The sequence below is a fragment of the Dendropsophus ebraccatus genome, chromosome 3 (genome assembly GCF_027789765.1).
Source record: "Dendropsophus ebraccatus isolate aDenEbr1 chromosome 3, aDenEbr1.pat, whole genome shotgun sequence".
In the NCBI taxonomy this organism is placed as follows: domain Eukaryota; kingdom Metazoa; phylum Chordata; class Amphibia; order Anura; family Hylidae; genus Dendropsophus; species Dendropsophus ebraccatus.
The window spans coordinates 16,181,806-16,206,629 of NC_091456.1; the positions used below are offsets into that span (position 1 = coordinate 16,181,806).

At 43.4% G+C, this 24,824-nt stretch overlaps 1 protein-coding gene across 15 annotated transcripts in view; it reads right to left on the reverse strand.

Annotated features, from left to right (window-relative positions):
• RIMBP2 (RIMS binding protein 2) overlaps positions 1–24,824 on the reverse strand; it is a 312,677-nt gene that overhangs the window by 273,303 nt on the left and 14,550 nt on the right. For all 15 annotated transcript variants that reach the window (XM_069960976.1, XM_069960983.1, XM_069960980.1 and 12 more), the window contains exon 3: positions 11,552–11,659. In XM_069960976.1, coding sequence (XP_069817077.1) covers positions 11,552–11,659 — 108 coding nt within the window. The remainder of the gene's footprint in view (positions 1–11,551; positions 11,660–24,824) is intronic.

Genomic DNA, 24,824 nt, shown 5'->3' on the forward strand with positions numbered 1-24,824 from the left:
GCTTGCAGTATGTAGAAAAGAGCCCGGCACTCACCAGTAAGTTTCATTTATTCAATGCAGAATGCACCAATGTTACAATCAGTACGTGTTTCGGCCAGACATGACCTTCCTCAGCTTCGGCATCACAGAAACACACACTCATTGTAACATTGATGCACCTGCACTGAATAATTGAATGAAACTTATAGGTGAGTGCCGAGCTATTCTGTACGTACTGCTGGAATATCCCACTTGTAGCACCACCGATTTAGGGAGTGTTTGAGTAATAGACCAAACATAGTAACTAGTAGCCTACATTCAGTCCATATGAGACCACCATAGGTGCAACGTTTTTCCTGGTACAGGATATAGACCAATTAGGTAAGAAACCTACAGAGTTATGCATCTGCTTTTATTTAACCCCATGTGCCTCATCTTAATAACACTAATATAAGACACAGTAGCCTTTTGTGTCTCATAAATCCCCCATGAATATTGCATTATAAACGCCATGACCCTAGTTTTAACCCATGTGCCTCCTATTATTAACACTAATGCACGGCATACTGAGGTTACACGTCCCCATGGGCCTCACATTAACAGTAAGTGACCCCAGAGACCTTTTATAATTCCATGTACCGGACAGATTTAGTAACAATTCTCTGCCCAACTCTGCCATCTAGTGGTCTTTTCTAACTATTGCACATAACCTGCAAAATATATGAGATCCTCCACAACTTCTGTGTGTGAGAAGAAGCAGTGGCCAACCAGCTGCAATATTGTGACAGTTTAATACAGTCAGGGCCGTATTACCACATACTCCCAGCTGCTGCTGCCCCCCGGCACTACACCTGCAGACGCCCCATCTTCACTCACCAATTAGCATCAGGATTTTCTAGTTGCTGATCATGATATTGATATCTGATCAGTCGTAGGCCGCACTCCCACATTTACTGTACAACACCACATGCAGCAGATGCCAGACCCTCATGTGGTAACCAATAGGCGTATGGCCAATAATCCTGGTAACAGCACATGACTACTGGGGAAGAGATGGGAGCTCGGTTTCGGCCACATGTATTTTTCTACATATAGAAACATTGTCTGAATCACGTTTTTATGGTTTTTAACGGCTTAAAATGATTAGAGCCGTCTGCATATTGTCTGATGGAATTCTGACCACAGGATTGGTAGATTGGTAGGTAATGGCTCTAGGCGTCCACAGCCATGCCAGACCTGACTAATACCGCCATACTGTGACTGGATAACACTGCCATACCAGACCTGACCAATACCGCCATACTGTGACTGGATAACACAGCCATACCAGACCTGACCAATATCGCCATACTGTGACTGGATAACACAGCCATACCAGACCTGACCAATACCGCTATACTGTGACTGGATAACACCGTCATACCATAACAGAGCTGACCAATACAGCCATACTGTGACTGGATAACACTGCCATACCAGAGCTGACCAATACCGCCATACTATGACTGGATAACACTGCCATACCACACCTGAACAATACCGCCATACTGTGACTGGATAACACAGCCATACCAGACCTGACCAATATCGCCATACTGTGACTGGATAACACAGCCATACCAGACCTGACCAATACCGCTATACTGTGACTGGATAACACCGTCATACCATAACAGAGCTGACCAATACAGCCATACTGTGACTGGATAACACTGCCATACCAGAGCTGACCAATACCGCCATACTATGACTGGATAACACTGCCATACCACACCTGAACAATACCGCCATACTGTGACTGGATAACACAGCCATACCAGACCTGACCAATGCCGCCATACTGTGACTGGATAACACTGCCATACCAGAGCTGACCAATACCGCCATACTATGACTGGATAACACTGCCATACCACACCTGAACAATACCGCCATACTGTGACTGGATAACACAGCCATACCAGACCTGACCAATGCCGCCATACTGTGACTGGATAACACAGCCATACCAGACCTGACCAATACCGCCATACTGTGACAGGATAACACTGCCAACTAGACCTGACCAATACCGCTATACTGTGACTGCATAACACCGTCATACCATACCAGAGCTGACCAATACCGCCATACTGTGACTGGATAACACAGCCATACCAGAGCTGACCAATACCGCCATACTATGACTGGATAACACTGCCATACCAGACCTGACCAATACCGCCATACTGTGACTGGATAACACCACTATACCAGACCTGACCAATACCGCCACACTGTGACTGGATAACACTGCCATACCAGACCTGACCAATACCGCCATACTATGACTGGATAACACCGCCACACCAGACCTGACCAATACCGCTATACTGTGACTGGATAACACAGCCATACCAGAGCTGACCAATACCGCCATACTATGACTGGATAACACCGCCACACCAGACCTGACCAATACCGCTATACTGTGACTGGATAACGCTGCCATACCAGACCTGACCAATACCACCATACTGTGACTGGATAACACCGCCATACCACACCTGACCAATACCGCCACACTGTGACTGGATAACACCGCCATACCAGACCTGACCAATACCACCATATCAAACCTGACCAATACCACCACACTAGACCTGACCAATAGCACCATACTCTGATTGGATAACACCGCCATACCAGACTTGACCAATACCGCTATACTGTGACTGGATAACACTGCCATACCAGAGCTGACCAAGTGTCCTTGCTCCCCAAAGTATTCCATAAATGTATTCAATTAATACATTTGGAGGGCACCGAGCAGGGAGGTAGAGAGGTTCCTGTGCATCTAACTACATCCCCCCTCCCTCCCTGCTCAGTGCTGGACACATATAAACTGTACTACTCCTCCCATCATCTACTCATAGTATGAGCAGTGGATGGAGTAGTACCAGGGCCATCCCCATCACCCAGCAGCTCAGGTGACATCAGGGAATGAGTCAGCAAAACGCAGGGGTGGCGGTGAGCTCTGCAGTCCCCAGCAGGGGATGTCAACTGCAGTGCAGCAGCCTCGGGTGCTTTTGATGGGGATAGCCCTGGTACTACTCCCCCATCATCTGCTCATACTATGAGCAGATGATGGGAGGAGTAGTACAGTGTATATGTGTCCAGCACCAAGCACAGGGAGGGAGGGGGGGGGGGGGGGGGGAGTTAGATGCACAGGCAGCTCTCTCCCTCCCTGCTCGGTGCCCTCCAAATGTATTGATTGAATACATTTATGGAATACTTTGGGGAGCAAGGACACTTGCTCCCCAAAGTATTCCATAAATGTATTCAATCAATAAAGCATGGTGTACATTACACTACATTACATTGACTTCCAAAGACACAATACAGTGCCATAGACTTCTACACATAGTCTGCCCCCTGCTGGACACTCCTTAGGAATTACAACTGGTTCATGATGTCACAGCTTTTTACAGAATCTGAACCCTGCCTGATCTACTAAATTAAGGGAAATAGCAGTATATGTGCATTTCCCATGATCAATGTACATTAGGAATTTGTCTAACTTTCCATATGTAATAACATATATGTTTTGGCCGGAGGATGACGACAGAGGGATGCTCAGTGTCCTTCCAGTGCCCAGTGTCCCTCTGCCATCATCCTCTCCAGCAGCCACAGCCCGCACAGCTCTGGGAGTCAGGTCGTGACATCACCATGTTATCCAGGAAGTGACATCACCAGGTTATCCAGGAAGTGACATCACCATGTTATCCAGGAAGTGACATCACCATGTTATCCAGGAAGTGAAGCCTTGATGCAGTAGTAAGTGCAGGGAAAAAAAACAATCCTGTATATTGAGGATTTGAATAACTTTGGGGGGGGGGGGGGGGGAGGGGGGGGGGGGGGGGGGGAGGGGGGGAAGGGGGCAATACAATACTTTGATAAAATTTTCGCTAGACTTCTCCTTTAACCCCTTAGCGACCCATGACGTATCTCATACGTCATGGTGCCGCGGGTGGTGATCAGAGCGGGGTCCCGCCGGGACCCCGCTCTGAATGGCCCTGATCCCGGCTGACATGTGCAGCCGGGCAGCGCCTCTATCCCGTTGCTGCGCCGGCTAATTAAGCCTCTAAGTGCAGCTGTCAAACCTGACAGCTGCACTCAGAGGCTTTGTACACAGCATCCCTGGTGTCTAGTGGATCTAGACGTGGATCTAGACGGATCTCCCCCCCTGTGATGTGATCGCGGGGGGGGGTTTCTTCTGGCCGGGCCGACACTCAGCGTCGGAATGATGCTGATCCCGGCTCGGCAATAGATTGCTGTGGCCTGCAGCAGGCCATAGCAATCTATTACCGATCTCATCGATCTTTGCTGTGTATATACACAGCATTGATCTCTATAAGAGATCAGTGCTGTCTATATACAAGTCCCCCAGGGGGGCTTCTAGTTTATGTAAAAATAAAAGTAAAAATGTTTTTTTATTAATAAAAAATCCCCTCCACTATTAAAAGTCCAAATCACCCCCCTTTTTCCCATTTTATAAACATAAATAAATAAATAAACAAATAAACATATTTAGTATCGCTGCGTGCGTAATCGCCCGAACTATTAATTAATCACATTCCTGATCTCGCACGGTAAACGGCGTCAGCGCAAAAAAATCCCAAAGTGCAAAATTTCGCATTTTTGGTCACATCAAATCCAGAAAAAATGTAATAAAAAGTGATCAAAAAGTCGTATATGCGCAATCAAGGTACCGATAGAAAGTACATGTCATGGCACAAAAAATGACACCTGACACAGCCCCATAGACCAAAGGATAAAAGCGCTATAAGCCTGGGAATAGAGCGATTTTAAGGAACATATATCTGTTAACAATGGTTTGAATTTTTTACAGGCCATCAGATACAATATAAGTTATACATGTTACATATCGTTGTTATCGTAACGACTTGAGGAACATGCATAACAAGTCAGTTTTACCATAGGGCGAACGGCGTAAATGCAAAACTCCCTGAAATCAAAACAAATTCCTTTTTTTTTCAATTTGACAGCGCAAATGATTTTTTTCCGGTTTCTCAGCATATGTTATGGAAAAATAATACCTGTGATTGCAAAGTACAATTGGTTTCGCAAAAAATAAGGGGTCATGTGGGTCTCTAGGTGAAAAAATGCAAGCGCTATGGACTTTTAAACATAAAGTGGAAAAAGCAAAAGTGCAAAAACAAAAATTGGCTTTGACCTTAAGGGGTTAAGTAGTATTTTCATGGTGACGGGTTCCCTTTAACTTGACGAACCCTACAAGATTAACTATGTAGATTAACTAGTTAAAAGAGGAATACCCCTTTAACATTGCCTATGTAATAGCTTTTTTCTGTTATATAAAAGATATTCAGTAGGTAATTTAATACATCTTCTCCCTGGTCTAGGCAGTGGCTGACATTGAATGGTCCTTAGTATAAGAAGGTTGAGGCTTGAACACACCACCCACAAGTCTCACTATAAATATACTGCTGCAGCACATTAACCTACAAGTGTCTAGAAGCATACATTAGTGCTCCCAGCCCCTCTAAGCCCAGGACGACTATGTAATAAACATGGTGACATTTTTTCTACATACAATAATAATAATGTAAGAAATCAAAGTATTTCCCTATTCATTACACTGCTGGGTGTTACGGTCCTGTATGTCTGATCACTGACATAGAACGCTAACCATCCGGAGAAATTACAGGGTATCACCCACATGTCAGAGAACTGTAGTATGGCAGATATAACTGGAGACAGAGCAGCCAGAAACCAGATGAAAAGGGTAATGTGGTTTATTCCATAATGGCGCACGCTGACCAGATGCTAAACATACAAATTGTCGCACACAAGGCTGACGGACGGGAAACGGCTTTAAGGCATTGGAATCTCCAGCACCGTGTAAGATTAAACAATAATTATCACCGCTTCTTCTAAAGAACTGATGCAATTTGCAGCAGGGAGAAAGTGCTCGGCTGGCGGAAGCCGAAACCCGATAATCAGACGACGGGAGACGCAAAGTCAGTTCATACCGTTCCCGGTATGGGGGGGAAGTCCCAAAACCACCAGTAAGTGTATCACAATGGGACGTCCTCTGCTGTCAGGTTTTCTAAAGACATCTGCTCAATACATTAGCTATGAGTAAGGCTATGTCCAAAAAAGGAGAAAAAATAGTCCGTTTTCGTGTTTCAAAAGACGTCCGTCATTCAATACAATGTGTGAAAGAGACGTCCGTTTTTTCCATTGACTTCAATGCATTTTATTTAAGTTGCTTAACCCCTTGCCGCTAAAGCCTGTTTTGGCCTTAATGACCAGGCTCATTTTTCAAAATCTGACCTGTCTCACTTTATGCGCTTATAGCTCAGTGATGCTTTAACGTATGCTAGCGATTCTGAGATTGTTTTTTCGTCACATATGACACTTTATATTAGTAGCAAAATTTGGTCACTACTTTGTGTATTTTTTGTGAAAAACATCAAAATATCAAGAAAAATTAGAAAATTTTGCATTTTATTAACTTTTGAAATTCTCTGCTTCTAAAAAAGGAAGTCATAGCACATAAATTAGTTACTAAATCACATTACCAATATGTCCTCCTGATTCTGGCATAATTTGGGAAACATATTTTACTTTTTTAGGGTGTTATGGGGCTTAGAAATTTATTAGCAAATTATCACATTTTGTGAAAATTTCCAAAACTGATTTTTTTTAGGGACCAGTTCTTTTTTTAAATGGATTTAGAAGGCTTGTATACTGGAAACCCCCATAAGTCACCCCATTTTGGAAACTAGACACCTTAAAGAATTAATCTAGGGGTATAATGAGCATTTTAACCCTACAGGGGCTGGAGGAAAGTATTCACAATTAGGCCGTAAAAAATCGAAAATTTAAATTTTCAAATAATATATACGTTTAGATTAAAGTTTCTCATTTTCAAAAGGAACATGAGAAAAAAAGCACCCCAAAATTTGTAACGCAGGTTCTCTTGAATTTCAACGGTACCCCATATGTGGGCGTATACCACTGTATGGGCACACAGCCGGGCTCAGACGTAAAGGAGCGCCAATTAGCTTTTTTTAATGCAGATTTTGCTGAAGAAGTTTCTGAGCGCCAGGTGCATTTGCAGTGCCCCTGTAGTGTCAGCAGAATAGAATCCCCCCAATAGTCACCCCATTTTCGAAAGTACACCCCTCAAAGAATTCATCTTTGGGTAGGATGAGCATTTTGACCCCACAGGTATTAGAGGAAAGTATTCAAAATTAGACAGTAAAAATGAAAAACACACATTTTTCCAATAATATGTTTGTTTAGTTTGAAATTTCTCAATTTTACGAGGAACAAGAGAAAAAAAGTACCCCAAAATTTGTAACGCAGGTTCTCCTGAATACAACTGTACCCCATATGTGGGCATAAACCACTGTATGGGCACACAGCCGGGCTCAGAAGAAAAGGAGCGCCAATTAGCTTTTTCAATGCAGATTTTGCTGAAGAAGTTTCTGAGCGCCAGGTGCGTTTGCAGAGCCCCTGTAGTGTCCGCAGAAGAGAAACCCCCCAAAAGTCACCCCATTTTGGAAAGTACACCCCTCAAAGAATTCATCTTGGGGTGTGGTGACCATTTTGACCCCACAGGTATTAGAGGAAAGTATTTAAAATTAGACAGTAAAAATGAAAAACTTGAATTTTTCCTATAATATGTTCGTTTAGTTTGAAATTTCTCAATTTCACAAGGAACATGAGAGAATCTGCACCCCAAAATTTGTAACGCAGGTTCTCCTGAGTACCCCATATGGGGGCATAAACCACTGTATGGGCACACAGGAGGGCTCAGAAGGAAGGGAGCGCCAATTAGCATTTTCAGTGCAGATTTTTCCGAAGAAGTTTCTGAGCGCCAGGTGCATTTGCAGCGCCCCTGTAGTGTCAGCAGAATAGAACCCCAGCAAAAGTCACCCCATTTAGGAAAGTACACCCCTGAAAGAACTCATCTTGGGGTGCAGTGAGCGGTTTGACCCCACAGGTATTAGAGGAAAGTATTCAAAATAAGACAGTAAGAAATTTTTAGTTAAAAATTTCTTAATTTCACGAGGAACAGGAGAGAAAACGTACCCCAAAATCTGTAACGCAGGTTCTCCTGAGTACAACGGTACCCCATATGTGGGCATAAACCACTGTATGGGCACACAGCAGGGCTCAGAAGGAAGGGAGCGCCAATTTGCTGGAGCAAAACCGCAGCTAGTAATAGTTATTAGAATAGTGCAGTTACTAAAATACAATAAAAAATGAGATTACAGGTAATGTGGGGTGGTCACGGGCAACCTGGTGTGGTTACGGGCAACCTGGGGTGGTTATGGGCAATCTGGGGTGGTTACGGGCAACGTGGGGTGGTTACGGGCAACATGGGGTGGTTACAGATAAACTGAAGTGCTTATAGGTAATCTGGGATGGATACCTGTAATTTGGGGTCGTTACAGGCAATCTGGCGTGGTTACGGGCAATCTGGCGTGGTTACGGGCAATCTGGAGAGAGTCACTGGCAATTTGGGGTGGTTAGAGGCAACGTGGGGTGGTTAGAGGCAACGTGCGGTGGTCAGAGGCAACGTGCGGGGGTTACGGGCAATCGGGGCTGATTACGCACCATCTGGAAGGGGTCACTGGCAATTCGGGGTGGTTACGGGCAACGTGCGGTGGTTAGGGGCAACCTGCGGTGGTTAGGGGCAACCTGCGGTGGTTAGGGGCAACCTGCGGTGGTTAGGGGCAACCTGCGGTGGTTAGGGGCAACCTGCGGTGGTCAGGGGCAACGCGCGGTGGTCAGAGGCAACGCGCGGTGGTCAGAGGCAACGCGCGGTGGTCAGAGGCAACGCGCGGTGGTCAGAGGCAACGCGCGGTGGTCAGAGGCAACGCGCGGTGGTCAGAGGCAACGCGCGGTGGTCAGAGGCAACGCGCGGTGGTCAGAGGCAACGCGCGGTGGTCAGAGGCAACGCGCGGTGGTCAGAGGCAACGCGCGGTGGTCAGAGGCAATGTGCGGTGGTTAGAGGCAAAGTGCGGTGGTCAATGGCAACGTGCTATGGTCAATGGCAACGTGCGGTGGTCAGGGGCAGCGTGCGGTGGTCAGGGGCAGCGTGCGGTGGTCAGGGGCAGCGTGCGGTGGTCAGGGGCAGCGTGCGGTGGTCAGAGGCAGCGTGCGGTAGTTACGGGCAATCTGGAGGGGGTCACTGGCAATTTGGGGTGGTTACGGTCAAGATGTTTATGGGCAACGTGCGGTGGTTACATGTAATCTGGCGTGTTTATGGGCAACCTGCGGCGGTTACTGGGCAAACTGGGGCGGATACGGGCAACCTGCGGTGGTTACGGGTAATCTGGGGCGGATACGGGCAACCTGCGGTGGTTACGGGCAAACTGGGGCGGATACGGGCAACCTGCGGTGGTTAGGGGTAATCTGGGAGTAATCCGCAATTATTACTATAATAAAAAGTGTGTTTTATTTTGTTTGTATGTTTTTCACTTTTTCACATTTACACTTTTTCACTTGTAAGTTTTACACTTTCATTTTCACTGTATTACTATGATTACTCTAATATTTTCTATCACAGTAATCATAGTTTAGTGACAGAGACCTTGCTTGCATGTATGCAACTTTTTGATCACTTTTTATTTCAACTCCTCCTTTGATGTGACCAGAAAAAGAAAAAGAAAAAATTTTGAATTTTTTTTTTCCACCTATGCAGTTTACCGTGTGAGATCAGGAATTTAATTTAACAGTTTGGGAGATTCTGCACGCAGCAATAGCAATTTTTTTTTTAATTTATAAAATCTGAAAAGGGGGGTGATTTACACTTTTAATATGGGAAGGGATTTTTATTAATAAAAAAACACTTTTTTTTTTTTTTCTACATAAAATTTTAGCCCCCCCCAGAGAGTGCCTATGAGCAATGCACTGATTGCTCATAGGGATCAATGTAGTATGTATTTACTACATTAATCTACAAATCTGGTGCTCCATTACTAAGGGCTGCTGAAGCCCAAAGTAAATCGAGCGCAGAGTCGGGATCAGTTGTTTGTCCTGAGGAAGGGGGCACTGTGGCCCCAAAATGCATTATTATTAGACAAAATAAGCCTTCACATCATGAGCACATATACTATATTAACTGCACAGACCAATATAACCAATATTACCCCCCATATAGAGGTAGATACCAGTATTATATAGGAGCTCTGCAGCCCATATAATGAGTTGCTCTCTTTTGATTTTTCTTCTGTAACTGTGACTTGTCTCTGCAGGGTTTGGTGCCCCTATTAGTATTCCATATGGCAATAACGTCCAGCTCTGCCCCTACTCACTAATAATGCCCCTGTGATCCCATAATCCCCTTGTTCCTCTTTACTAAAAATGCCCTTGTGATCCCATGATCCTCCGCTTCCTCTTTACTAAAAATGCCCTTGTCATCCCATGATCCTCCTGTTCCTCTTTAGTAATAATGCCCTTGTGATCCCATGATCCTCCTGTTCCTCTTTAGTAATAATGTCCTCTGTTCCCCCATATAGTAATAATTCCCCCTGTGCCCCATGTAGTAATAATACCCCGAGCCCCATAGAGCATTGCTCCCTGTGCCTCCATATAATAATAGTTGCCCCATTCAGTAACATTGTGCTCCCATCCAGTAACAATGTTCCCCATGCTCCAATGCAGTAATAATGCCTTCTGTGCCCACTATAGTAGTAACAATGGCAACTATTCCCCTATATATAAGCAATGCTCCCTGTTCCCCCTATAGTAATAATACCCCCTCTGCCCTCCCCCATATTGTATTAATGCCCCTTGTACCAATTATGTCCCATTTGAACCAAACAAAAAAAGAAAATAAAAAATAATACTTATGTAGTCCTGGTTCCCATGATGCATTTTACTACCGTTTCCCTCTCCAGCCCTGCAGCCTATGAGCCACAGGGACAAGATCCCTGGCGGGCAGGCACAATGACTATCAATCAGTGTTTACAAGTGAATGATAGAGCAGGGAAGGGAGGAGTCACCCAGAGATCCGGGGTCTGCACCCTAGGGACACCACTAGACTCGGGTCCTATTTGCCACTTCTGTAATCAGTGTCGGACTGGGGTATTTGGGGCCCACCGGAAGAAATGATCCTGGGTGCCCACCAATGAAGAACCAGTGAGACATGACATGTCAGTCCATGTTAGTACAGGTTCTAAAGCTGGGGGCCCACCGGGGGATTCTCCGGTCCTCTGGTGGGGCAGTCCGTCACTATCTGTAATGATACATTCCCACTCTAACTTTACGCAATGAAGCTTTCCTGCAGTCTGTCACAGATTTGCTTGGATTACAAGCCTTTCGGGTGCTCTTATTGCAGCCCATATTAGTGCTCCATCTGCTTTCCTACAAACCGAAGATGTTAAACAGCTGACAATACCATGTCTTACAGGGATACTTCATAGTAGTAGTCGTCGGTGTTGATGCAATGCTATGCTGCAATTCCACAATAAGTCTATAAGTACAGGTATAGAAGTCATTACTGGCACAGAGGAAAAACCACAATCTTTACCTTGCTCTTTGTGACTTTGGCTGCATTGGTCTTTTCAGAGTCCTTGCTGTTATTCTTCTGGTTTGGTTGCTTCGCTGTACTTGCTACTTTACTGCTGGCAGGTTTTTGCTGTGAAAGTATTAAAAACGATAAATTACGTTAGTTGTACGCTTTATTACTACAGTGCAAACAAGAGGATAGAAGGATCTGTCATAATATTCATGCAGGGCCAGACTGTCCCTCTGGCAACTACTGCAAATGCCAGATGGGAGGGTGTCCTCAGTAGGCCATTCTCTTCCTCCCTGACACCTGGCTTTACCAAAGGGATGGGAAACCACCTGACAGCAGTTCAGTCTTTGGCTCAAATCCCCTGATGTAAATTAGTTTTTCTTTTTAAATTATTATTATTGTATCATTTTTAAGGCTATGTTCACACACAGTATTTTTGTTCAGTATTTTGCAACCAAAACCAGGAGTGGATTGATAACACAGAAAGGCCATTTTCGCACACTGTTGAAATTTAGTGGATGGCTGACATTCAATGGCAAATAATGACCAATATTTCAAAACAACGGTTGTTTTAAAATAATGGCAATTATTTGCCATTAAATGGTGGCCATCCAGTCATTTCCAACAGGAATTTGGACCAAAGAATGAACTGCTGTCAGGTCTCTAGACAGGTAAGTTACCCCTAGACCACAGCTGTAACACATTTGGGCTCAGAGATTCAACTGTATCTGAGTGTTTTTTTTCGGACATAACCTGCCTACAGAGGACTGATTTGCAATCAGAGACACTGGCTGACAGCTGAACAAGCAGGAGGCCGGGCAGCATTGATTATTCATAAAGAAGAGGGAGGAGGAAAGAGTGGTAAGGTGTGCTATAGCGCGGCACAAACAACTCCTCTTTGACTCTTCAGTACAGTAGGAGACCTGAGATTGTGCATAATCCACTACACGAACAAATTACCAAAAGGTACCATGCTCACTAGGGGACTGCCAGCTACACCACAATGTCAGCACCTTAGGTAGGGCCCAGGTGCTGACTGATTCCTTTTAAAGGTCAACATTGAACTGTTCAATAGGGGGCCACCAAACACCCCTTTTTTGTGGCGTTTTTCTGGACTCCAAAAATAACGCCAGAAAAACTGTCAAAGATTTTCTTGGTGTTTATTTCTGACTTTTCTGACTTTAGGTTTGATTGGCCTTTTTTTGGCTTTGCCGTTTTTGAGACGGACAGAAGAAATTCCATTGAACTCTATGGGAGAGAAATGACACAATTCGCCCCCCAAAAAACACCACCACCAGAAAGGAGAAAAAAACAGCACCAGGAAAAAAAAAAAAAAAAACAACCCACAAAGTATGTATGGCAGTTCATAAAATTTCACTTACAGCTAAGAAAAAACGCCATGCTGTTTTTGCAAAAATTCAGCGGCAAGATATTAGCTGTAAATCAAGGTAATTTTATGAAATGCCATCCATACTTGGCGTATTTATCTCTTTTTTGTCGTTTTTTTTTTTTAAATTTGTGGCAGTTTTTCCCAAAACGTAGCATGCTATATATCATTCTGGTACCAGTTTTTCCCCTGAATTAACCAGCACCAGCAGGCTTGCAGCCACCTGGGGAGTTGTGTCTGGAGGGAGGGTTAACTGATTAACCCCTTCTGTACCCATATGTTTGGCACTTTTCTCAAAAACAGCATGGGATAAAAATGTCCGTACAAAAGCATTAACTCTCTTCCATATTTAAGGCCTACATTTCCTTGCTCACTTCTGCTGTGTTGTCCTCTGGCTTCATCATTAATGTATTCAGTGTCTCTGCCAAGAACGGCTAATGGAATAATCATATTTGGTAGCAGTGCCAGAGCAATGCCAGCTAGCAGGTTACAGACATTTCCACATTCTACCTACCAATGGCGTGGACCAAATCTTTTATATGAATTTTAATGTGCTATTGTGTTTTTATTTGACACCCCCCCCCCCCAAAAAAAAAAAGAAAAAGGTGTACCAAACCTTGGTTGAAACCTTTGTTAAAACAATAAAACATAATAAACGTCTTTTCATTACCACAATCCCCCCGTGTCCTCCTGTGGTGTCCCCTCAACCCCCATTGACAGCTGCCACCACCACTTCCAGGGTAAATTTCACTTTTTCCCCTATGCCGTGGCCTGGTTTGCTGGAACTGGTGTTGGGCCTGCTGGTGGGTTCTGTTGTTTTGGGGGCTACTTGTAACACCCACCCTTGGGCACATGGCAACTGGACCTTGGTTAGGACAGAGGTGAAGGTGTGGGTGCGACTGTATAGATGACAGAGTCCCACTTTAAGCAATGTCCAAAACTTTACTTATAAAGTAACAGTACTTAGGTAGCAGTAGCAATAGGGATAAGCAAATAGGAGAATTGATAGAATAGTAAACAGTAGAAGGTGTCCGGTACTGGATAGGAGGGCCCTTTGTCTAATTTAGAAAGTCCTCTCCCAGGATGTGGTTAAGTGTCTCTGTAGTGTTCTGTGATAATCCTCATACTCACGTATCTATATGGTCTCTGCATATATGATCGCCTTCTGCCCCTCAATGTCGGGCTTCTGTCCTAATGGGGTAGTACAAGTCCCAGGTCTCCTGTCACTGGGTCAAGCTATTTAGTAGTATCCTTCCTACTCAGCCGAGCACAAGTCAGTAGACAGTGGCCACTTTACACTGTGCTCTACTGCAGGTACAGCCTTTATAGTCCTCTCCTTTCTTTACGTGGGTTGACTGTCCTGTGTCTAAGTAAATCCATGATGTAAGCAAGGGTGACACAACCTATTTAAAGTGTCACTGTTGTTATAACTTTCAAAATCTAAACCAACAGTAGATGTGATATAAAGCAAGTTTGCAATTTACATTCATTATTTATTTTTTAGTTATCATGGAGAACACAGCACTTCCTGTTTTCCGACTCTTTCTCAAAAAACAGGAAACAGTCAGAAAACAGGAAGCCTGTGTACCCAGGCCATCTGAGCGCTCACAGAGAGATGACAGTCTGATGGACACATTGAGATGTGACACTGTCAGAAAATCTGCCTTCAGGAGACTGGACCTGTATTTCTGGTAAGTACAGCTTTGTTTTACAGCATGATGACAACAACAAAAATAATGAATGTATATTGCAAACTTGCTTTATATCACATCTACTGTTGATTTTAGATTTTAAAAGTTATAAAGACAGGTACACTTAAGTGAGGATGCATTGTATCCCTACTTAACCTCCAGGGGACCACATTGATTTTATCACACTGCACCTATGCCAGCAAGTAAGGGGGCCAACAAGGTGGTGTAAAAATAAAAAATTACAATAGGTAATTTTCTGATCACAGATTCCCTTTAAACTGACAGAAGGATTACAGATCACTAAAATACTGAAGCTTGATGTTACACGGTATATTTTAGTAAGCTGTCAAGTTGAGGCAGAGTATTTCCCTTTTGTCCACCATCTGAAAGGTTTCTCTGATAGCTCTGCAGCCCTAATGGAGGCACTTCCCTTGTACTAATGCTTCTGACAGAATCTGCCAACCATCCTATTAGCTACAATGTATTGGAAAAAGGTCAGGGAACTCGGAAAGGGAACTCACCCATTATTACAGGATAGTCCTGAAGAGTGTTGTACTGGCAGCAGAATGTGAAGATGTATTATAAGGCAGATCCACAAGCACAGCAATTCTGCCCTTCCTAATGCTCTCCAGGGCCGACTGCAGAATTTACACGGCCGGAATGTTTTATATTAAACAGAGTTAGCAAAATTGAAGAGGTATTTATACTTACAAGGACGACCAAATCAGCAATCACTCAGTAAATAGCAGTTTTCTCGATAAAGCCGGGTTCACACTGGATTTTTGTGTTCGTATAAAGTACAGAGCTGCAGACACAGGCAGATAGGTGATAGGGAGATAAAACAAATGATGCCTTTTTATTTGCTAATGACCATTTGCAGAGTTATAAAATTGCATTTTTCCTTGGAAGCTGAAGTGCCACAGAAAGGGTGCTGAGCCACTGCATGCACGCCTCTTTCCTCCAATTCAACGAAAATAACACGCACTACAATGCTCATGAGCACCCTCCACACTTCCGAACTCCACCAGTCCGGACAAGCAATCCAATATATACGATAAATGTGAAGGAAAAAGTGATTGGCTCACCACGCAGCTGCAAACTTCGGGTAATAAAACCCACTGCACTCCAATTATATGGAGCAATATACTCACAGAGTCAATATGACTTCAGAAATCTTTTTAATTTTCTTCTATGAATAGATGCAGCATACACAAAAGAGATACATGCTCACAGCTGATGTGACTCTCAAACCTGGACGCCCAAGTACGTCCTCCTCGCGGACGTTTCGCATGAGGAAGGAGGAGTCTGTATCCTCCGAAACGTCCGCGAGGAGGACGTACTTGGGCGTCCGGGTTTGAGAGTCACATCAGCTGTGAGCATGTATCTCTTTTGTGTATGCTGCATCTATTCATAGAAGAAAATTAAAAAGATTTCTGAAGTCATATTGACTCTGTGAGTATATTGCTCCATATAATTGGAGTGCAGTGGGTTTTATTACCCGAAGTTTGCAGCTGCGTGGTGAGCCAATCACTTTTTCCTTCACATTTATCGTATATATTGGATCGCCTCTTTCCTCCCACACAATCCTTGTCTTGACTGATTGACATGCAGGGCTGGAAGTTGAGCCCTGTATCTCAATCAGCTAAGACAAGATTTGTGTGGGAGAGTGGAGGCGTGCATGCAGTGGCTCAGCATCACTTCTGTGGCACTTACGCTTTCAAAGGAATATGCAATTTTATAACTCTGCAAATGGCCATCAGCAAAGACAAAAGCACCATTTGTTTTATCTCCCTATCACCTATCTGCCTGTGTCTGCAGCTACGTATCTGCTACAGACGTGATTCTTTTTAACATATACGTTTAGCACTAAAGAGCTAAAAAATTACATTTCCCCAAACCCAGCTGGTCTTACTAACCAAGTCCCCTTAAGTATTTTGAGCCGTATCCCATCTTTTTAGCTGCCGCCATTAACTGAGCTACAAGTTTTTTTTTCTAAAAGCCGGTCTATATCCAAGATGGCACCGGTCACAAAACTACATTTCCCAGCATGCATTGCACCCCAGAGCCAACTGATAAGTATCTGAAGGTAGTGTTAAACAATGGTCGTTTACGCGGAATGGCCTTTGTTTCTACAATGTGGGAATATAGCCTTATACTGTTGAAAAGGAAAAAATATTTTAATACTTTTAATATGTTAAAGGGGTTATCCAGCGCTACAAAACATGGCCACTTTTCCCCTACTGTTGTCTCCAATTCAGGTGTGGTTTGCAATTAAGCTCCATTTACTTCAATGGAACGGAGTTTCAAAACCCCACCCAATCTGGAGACAACAGTAGGGGGAAAGTGGCCATGTTTTTGTAGCGCTGGATAATCCCTGGATGGTCAAATAGATACTGCTGTATGCCATACATTAGGATCCGTTTTCTGTTTACTTACATTATAAATAAAGTCGGATGAAAAGGAGTACTCTTTTGGCCGCATACAAAAAACATGCTTGACCACATTTTTATATACAGCAAAAAAGAAAAACATATTGAAGTGTAAACAGTTAAAATGTGCAGTGTAAACCCAGCTTAAATCAGAGCACCCCCTCCAGCCTAAAAAACTGAAAAGGACACAGATTTGACAGACAAACGGGAATGTCAAAAAAGATGGGTGGATGGCAGCGTTCAATCTGGATAAAAAAAAATAAATAAATAAAAAAACTTTACTCTTCTATATCAAAAATATAATGCAGTAACGTTTCGACTCAAAAGGAGTCTCTCTCTTTGGCTGGAATCAAGGGAGGGTTTAAAAAAACGGACAGCACTGCCAGGATCTGCGCGTTGGCGCCGACCAAATGATATTAAAAAAAATAAAAAAAATTGTACAGCAAGTGAAACATTTGCTTTAGAAACACACTAGGAATGTTTTTGAGGCGTTCTGAAGATGTCGCTGCTGCTGGTTATTTGCATTCTGTGTCCTGCTGAGAGTATATGACATCTTTTTTGAACCATAGACATAATGCTGAGCTTATAATTGTGGAGTGCCGCTATGAAGGTTTGGTCCTTTTTTTAATTTTATTTTTTTTTAAACATTGCTGGATCAGAAAAAAGGAGGAAACCTGTCTAGAGCCTGACATCTCTCTGCTGGAGGTCTTCCTTGAAGGAACCGTTACTATATAATAAAGTGTTATAGCCATAAACTAATGAATACTATACGTGTTATTATGGATTTGAACACTGTTTTATCTCTATACTTCATCAGGATATAGTAATTACATATAATATATATATATATATATATATATATATATATATATATATATATATATTTATGAGAATGAAGGCCCCATTGAAATGGTGGAGGTTTTTATTGGATGACCATCATTTAACTACATATAACTTCCGTCATAGCAAAATAATGGCCATTGTGTGCAGTTATATGATGGCCATCCAATAAAAACTGCTGTGATTTCAATGGTGTGAACATGGCCTAATGGTGCCTGACGGCAGCATGTTCCCTATGCTGTTGAACCAACTCCTACTCCTTTTGGGTATGCTTCAAAGTCATGACAAAGTTCTGCTCCTTTTATTTACCTGTCCTTCCTGTGCAGAATAGGTGTGTGCACTGTATGGCTGGGTTCACACTACGTATATTTCAGTCAGTATTGTGGTCCTCGTATTGCAACCAAAACCAGGAGTGGATTAAAAGCACAGAAAGGCTCTGTTCACACAATGTTGAAATTGAGTGGATGGCCGCCATATAACGGTAAATAACGGCCATTATTTCAATATAACAGCCGTTGTTTTAAAATAACAGCAAATATTTGCCATTAAATGGCGGCCATCCACTCAATTTCACCATTGTGTGAACAGATCCTTTCTGTGCTTTTAATCCACTCCTGGTTTTGGTTGCAATACGAGGACCACAATACTGACTGAAATATACGTAGTGTGAACCCAGCCTAAATGTGTAAGTGTGGTGTCTCACCACAGGTGTTACTAGTTTGAACACCGCTTGCAAAAGCCTTGTACTGTAAGAAACAAAGTGGTAATGAAGGTGTATACCAAGAGGTCACTGTCTGTATATTTGTAACTGGTGCACAACTGTGGTCATGTAAGGGTTATTGTTTTGTTTGTGATCTGCACACCAATGAGAGTTACTCTTCTCTTCTACCTATCTCTATCCTCCTTTCTTCTTGCTCTCTCTTCTCCACCACTCACAGGAGCTGTTACATACACCCTGCAGGAAGTTGTCACATGGGGAGAGGAAGTGTAGACCTACACTTAGTCAGTTCAGTGCAGTCCAGTGTAGTCTAGTCTGGAGTTTGGGAGTAGACAGACACCTATGGAGAATACAGATTTTCTTTGAAGCAACACCTATCCTCAAGATGCAGTGCTAAACACCTAAAGAGAGGACGTCAGAGATCACCCCAACCCACGCCGTGAAGAGTTAAAACACAGTGCAGTATCCTAAGGTAGAGGAACTGATGTGGATAGAGCAAAGCAGCTAAGAGCCTACGTACTCTCTCTCGCCACACCGGTTAACTTCGGACAATACGCTCAACTCAGGTAACTAGGACTGGGGCTAATGTCACCCTGATAGGACGGGTAACTCGACGCTGCGGGGCAAAAGTTGGTATAGCGACAAAGGTTGACGCTAAGGACACAAGTATTCTTCTTCTTTAAAGTATTCTCTTCAAGTCTTCTTTTTCTTCTTAGGTTACGGCAGAGCACAGTACTACGTTGGGTTGGGACTCTCAAGACCTACTCCTCTCCACTACTCTGAACTCTCTCTACTCTTCTCACACGCAACCAAGTCCGCGCTCTTCTCTCTACCTCAACCAGCTGTCGGTGCAGATTTAGTGAAGTCGAGTCTGTATTATACGATTCACTTGTATCACAGAAGATTTCTTAGTAAAGAAAGAGGTTATTTATTTTATTGGGGCTCAGATTATTGCACCAGCACCTGCACACAAGCTACACCGTCCTTGGGTCATTTCCCCTTTTTTGTGGGTGACTATACCAAGAGGCCGGGCTGGGTCATAACTCCACTGCAGACCACCGAGATAAGCGCCCAAGGGACCTATCACAACCCGGCAGGTCACCGACCATTGGGGAAAGAATATAGCCAGCCACAAAAAAACTAAAAACAAGTGTGCCTTCATACCTGTGTATGAGTCAGCACTGGCGTCACAACAACCTACCGCCTGGCTGAGCTATACTCCACCGACCAACCACCACAGCCGTGGTGTCACACAGCACCATCTAGCAAGTGACCGGTCGAGCACACATAAGCACAGTCCTATGTTCCATTTGAACACAAAGACTTTGTGGAATTAGGAATGTAATAACTAACGTGCCACGTGTGCAGTGACATGTGCCAAGAATGAGTTCTCCAGTCTGACATTGCCACTCATTATTATTATTATTATTATTATTTTTAGCTCAGCTTTACATTGGTATAAAGTGTGCCAGAATTTTGTCTAGCACCTTCTCAAATATGTCTAGTTAGTTAGGTGATTTTTGGTGTGAGTGTTACATTGGAACATTATTTTTTATTTACTGCAGACCCCCTGCTCCATCTAGTCCGCCCTTTTAGTATTTCCCTTCTTATTATCTTAGGATAGATATATGTATACACCAGGCAGGTTTACATTCTGTTATTGTAGATTGACCTACAACATCTGCTGAAAGTTTGTTCCAAGCATCTACTACTCTTTCAGTAAAGTCATATTTTCTCATGTTGATTCTGATCTTTCTGATCTTTCCCCCAGTGTTATTAAAGGGAATCTGTCAGCTCCTGTTTTGGTTCTGAGGCGCTGACAGTGTTGCGATCAGTGCTGTACTTTGTCCCTAATCTGTGCCGTAACTTTCTCTGCAAGTGTAAAAGAGGAGTAGTGGTGATGCCTTCGTGCCGCACTTCGGCACGCCTCACCACTACTTCCTACTCCCAGCTTTCCTTAAATATTAATTGCACCCGTCCTCTGACCTCCTGGCGATGTCATCTTCAGCTGCAAGGGCCCCGTGCACCCGTGCCAGTTTGCGCATGCGCCCTGGATTTGTGCAGTGTGCGCGCTCCTGTGGACAGACTCGCGCATGCGCCGTAGTGTGTTGAAGCGGCGCAGGTGCGCTGACGGCTGAGGCCTATGCCCTCAGTTGCCCAGAGCACTGCGGCGCATGCGCAAATCACCACTACTAAACCATGATTTGCATAATACAGCCGTATTTTGGCATCAAAATGATGGGCATCCAATAAGATGGCAAAAAAAAAGACGTTGGGTGGAAAATAATTTAAAACTGAAAATCGGCACATTAGATACAGGACGATGATTGGACTGAACACTTACACTTATACTTGGGTGAATTCACTAATCCTGTCACTCTTTGCTTTTGCTGTCTTTTAAGCAGACTGTCTAGATTTGCGCATTTATTTATGGTTTCGGCTCGTAGCCAAACATGCACCAAATAAGTTTCCATCTCTTAAAGGGATACTCCGGCCAAAATCTTTATCTTTTAAATCAACTGGTTTCAGACAGGTATACAGATTTAAAATCTCCAGTCTTCTGGTACTTATCAGCTGCTGTTTGTCCTGCAGGAAGTGGTGTATTCTTTACAGTCTGACACAGTGCTCTCTGCTGCCACCTCTGTCCATGTCAGGAACTGTCCAGAGCAGCAGCAAATCCCCTCAGAAAACCTCTCCTGCTCTGGACAGTTCCTGACATGGACAGAGGTGGCAGCAGAGAGCACTGTGTCAGACTGGAAAGAATACACCACTTCCTGCAGGACATACAGCAGCTGATAAGTACTGGAAGACTGGAGATTTTTAAATAGAAGTACATTACAAATCTATATAACTTTCTAAAACCAGTTGATTTGAAATAAAAAGATTTTCGCCGGAGTAACCCTGTAAAGTCTCCACAAGTTTCATGAAGGCAGTGACGTAGCAGGCAAAGTAAATGTGGCCCTCCGTCAAAATAGGTGTCTCCACTCTCCATCCAATATTTTCCTAACACTGAAAGCTATGTAATATCTGCATGCCTATAGATATCCGCAGTGACGTCTATAGGGATAAATATAGGCCGATCCCCTAGCATGGGAGTTCTTTCATTTCAGATAAAAGGGCCGGTAGATAAATGGATATGGATTTTGCTGGAGAACAGGTTCATATTCCTCCAGCCAGAAATAGAACATAAATTGGACCTAAGAACAGGTTCAGAGATTCTAGAACTGTATGAAAAGTGTGAGTCATTGCACATAGTGCAGAAGCCACAGATACCAGCGGCATAGGAACGCACAGAAGACGCTATAACAATACGATCTGTCACTGGAAGAATATTCATTGTTAACCGCTTGTTCTCCAGGAATAAATGCCAAAACTGGAGGAACATATTCTGAGTATAGCGCCGGCTGGCCGAGCCGTTTTACAGCATTCGGCAGCTTTTTATATAACACATGGCTGTGCGGAGGAAGCTAAATATGGACTTCATTATGTAAATACATACAGGATAGATTCCCTACAGAAATGGATTACACCGCATCCTCAACATGTTCCCGAAATATAAAAATGCTGAAATAACGTCTCCCCAACTCCCACTCCAACAAGCCGGAGCGTGACTAGTAAAAGTCAGTCCCTGGCAGGGAAAGCACCCGGATCCGTTCCTATTATATACGGCAGATTGATGTGGGTGGCTCCATATGCATTATCCACTTGTTCAGTTTATGGAGAGCAATGACCTGTCTGCATGGCATGAAGCCGGTCTTAAAGTGAATATACCATAAGTACATTCGCTTTAAGTTTTGCACATGGGTAGAACGGTGGCGGCACAGGAAAAGCTGGTGCCGCGTTCCTTTCTTTGAACCGCAGCCTGATTCCCGCATACAGCTCTGTTCTGTTCCGGGGTGAAACACTGGAGGTGGGTCGTATGTCCCCAATGGGAGGAAACCCTGCCCCTCTATGACGCAGCTCCATTAGAATCAATGGAGTTGTGTCAGAGGGGCGGGAGTTTCCTCCCACTGGGTACATGCCACCCCGCCTCCAGTGTTTCACCCCCGACCAGTGCCCCGGAACAGAACAGCAATGTACGCGGGAACTTGGCCGCGGTTCAAAGCAAGGGCCGTGGCACCAGCTTTCCCTGCGCCAGCGAGGTTCTATCCATGTGCAACTTAAAGTGTCAATGTCGTTTACTTTTTTTTTTTTTGCTGAAATCAATAGTACAGGCGATTTTAAGAAACTTTGTAATTGGGTTTATTGGCCGAAAAATGCATTTTTATCATGAAAAAGCAGTTTGAAGCTCTCCCCCCTGTCTTCATGGTTTTCTATGGAGAGGGGAGGGGTGGAGGGAGATGAGGCACTAGAACAGGATCACCGGCTATCACTCTGAGGTCAGCACTGACCTCTGAATGTTCTCTGCTGGCGACTAATCTCCCTCCTCCTCTCTCCATAGGTTACACAGGGCTCGACTGATGTAAAAGAGTCGAGATTTCCTGATAATGAGCAGTGGATGTGAGAGGAGTAGAGGGGGGGTGACCTGGGGAAAGTCTTTTTGAATGCAGATAATGGCATATTTGCCTAATAAACCCAATTACAAAGTTTCTTAAAATTGCCTGGACTATTGATTTCTGCAAAAAAAATAAAACAACAGTGACATTTTGAAGTGAATGTACTGATGTTACATTCGCTTTAACCCTTGGTAACCCGGTAGAATGTACGATGGCTTATTACCTGTATGTATTATCATTGACACCAATGGTTATTTTCTATTTTTCCTGTACTGTTATAATGATGAAAACTTTTTATTTTGTTAATAGAAAGGATTACATTTTTTTCCCCGCATCGTGACCTACTTTCATGCTGGGTAATCCTGTTGGGGTGCCATCTGTCTTGAAACCAATTACAGCACGTAATATATTCCTATACACTCAGTTTATTAGATTTTTACTAGTTTAGACCAAAATTAGGTGAATGGTTACATAGAATTGGTATAAAAAAAACATGAGCATAAAAGAAAGATGGTAAAACCAATATTACCGCTATATATAACAGGAGCAAATGCATTTACTCTCAAATATTGAGAGACTATAGAACAGGGGTAGGGAACCTTCGGTCCTCCAGCTGTTGCAAAACTACAACTCCCATCATGTCTGAACAGCCAAAGCTGTCCAGGCATGATGGGAGTTGTAGTTTTGCAACAGGAGGAGCCATTGCCAAACACTGATGGTGGCGGCTGATCCTTCTTAGAACAAAAGGGTCAGGTGGTCAAAATTCAAATTGCCTGATTCCTCTCTCCCTCGAACAGAAAAACATAGTCAACACTACTTTTGTGTCCGTTAAAAAAAACGCATCCATTTCAATATTTTTTTTTTTTTTTTTAATAATAGAAGTCAATGGAAAAACGGATCCAGACGGATGACACACAATTGCATCAGTTTCTGCATCCGTTTTCTCCCTATACGTATAGGTTAACGGACTGCAAAAGCGCAGTGTGAACCTAGCCTTAAACATTTTTTTTGACTACTCTGATGATTTGACTGTAATATTCATCATAATAATAATAATAATAATAATAATAAAAAATTATAAATAATAATAATCACTCTGCAATTCTTACTAAGATGAACTAAACACATATACACAATACACAATACACTGGTAGGAAACCAGTTAAGAGAGTACCCTGGGGGGGAGGGGAATCTTTCAAAAGAAATGACAACGTTTTACAGATTTGTAATTTACCTTTATTTAAAAATCTCAAGTCTTCCTGTACTTATCAGCTGCTGTATGTCCTGCAGGAAGTAGTGCATTCTCTTCAGTCTGACAGTGCTCTCTGCTGCCACCTCTGTCCATGTCAGGAACTGTCCAGAGCAGTAGCAAATCCCCATAGAAAACCTCTCCTGCTTTAGACAGTTCCTGACATGGACAGAGGTGGCAGCAGAGAGCCCCATGTTACGTTAGAAAGAATACACCAATTCCCAAAGGACAAACAGCACCTGATAAGTAGTGGAAGACTTCAGATTTTTAACTAGAAGTAAATTACACATCTATATAAACTTTATGACCCCAGTTGATATGAAAGTAAAAAAGAATGTCGGAGTACCCCTTTAAGGTGGGCAAAGCATATTTACATCTCTGTTAACAATCTGATTGTTAAGGCTCTGATCACACTACTATTAGGGTCTTCCCATTAGGTTGCCTTTGCTGTTGATGGCCTCAATTAAACTAAATA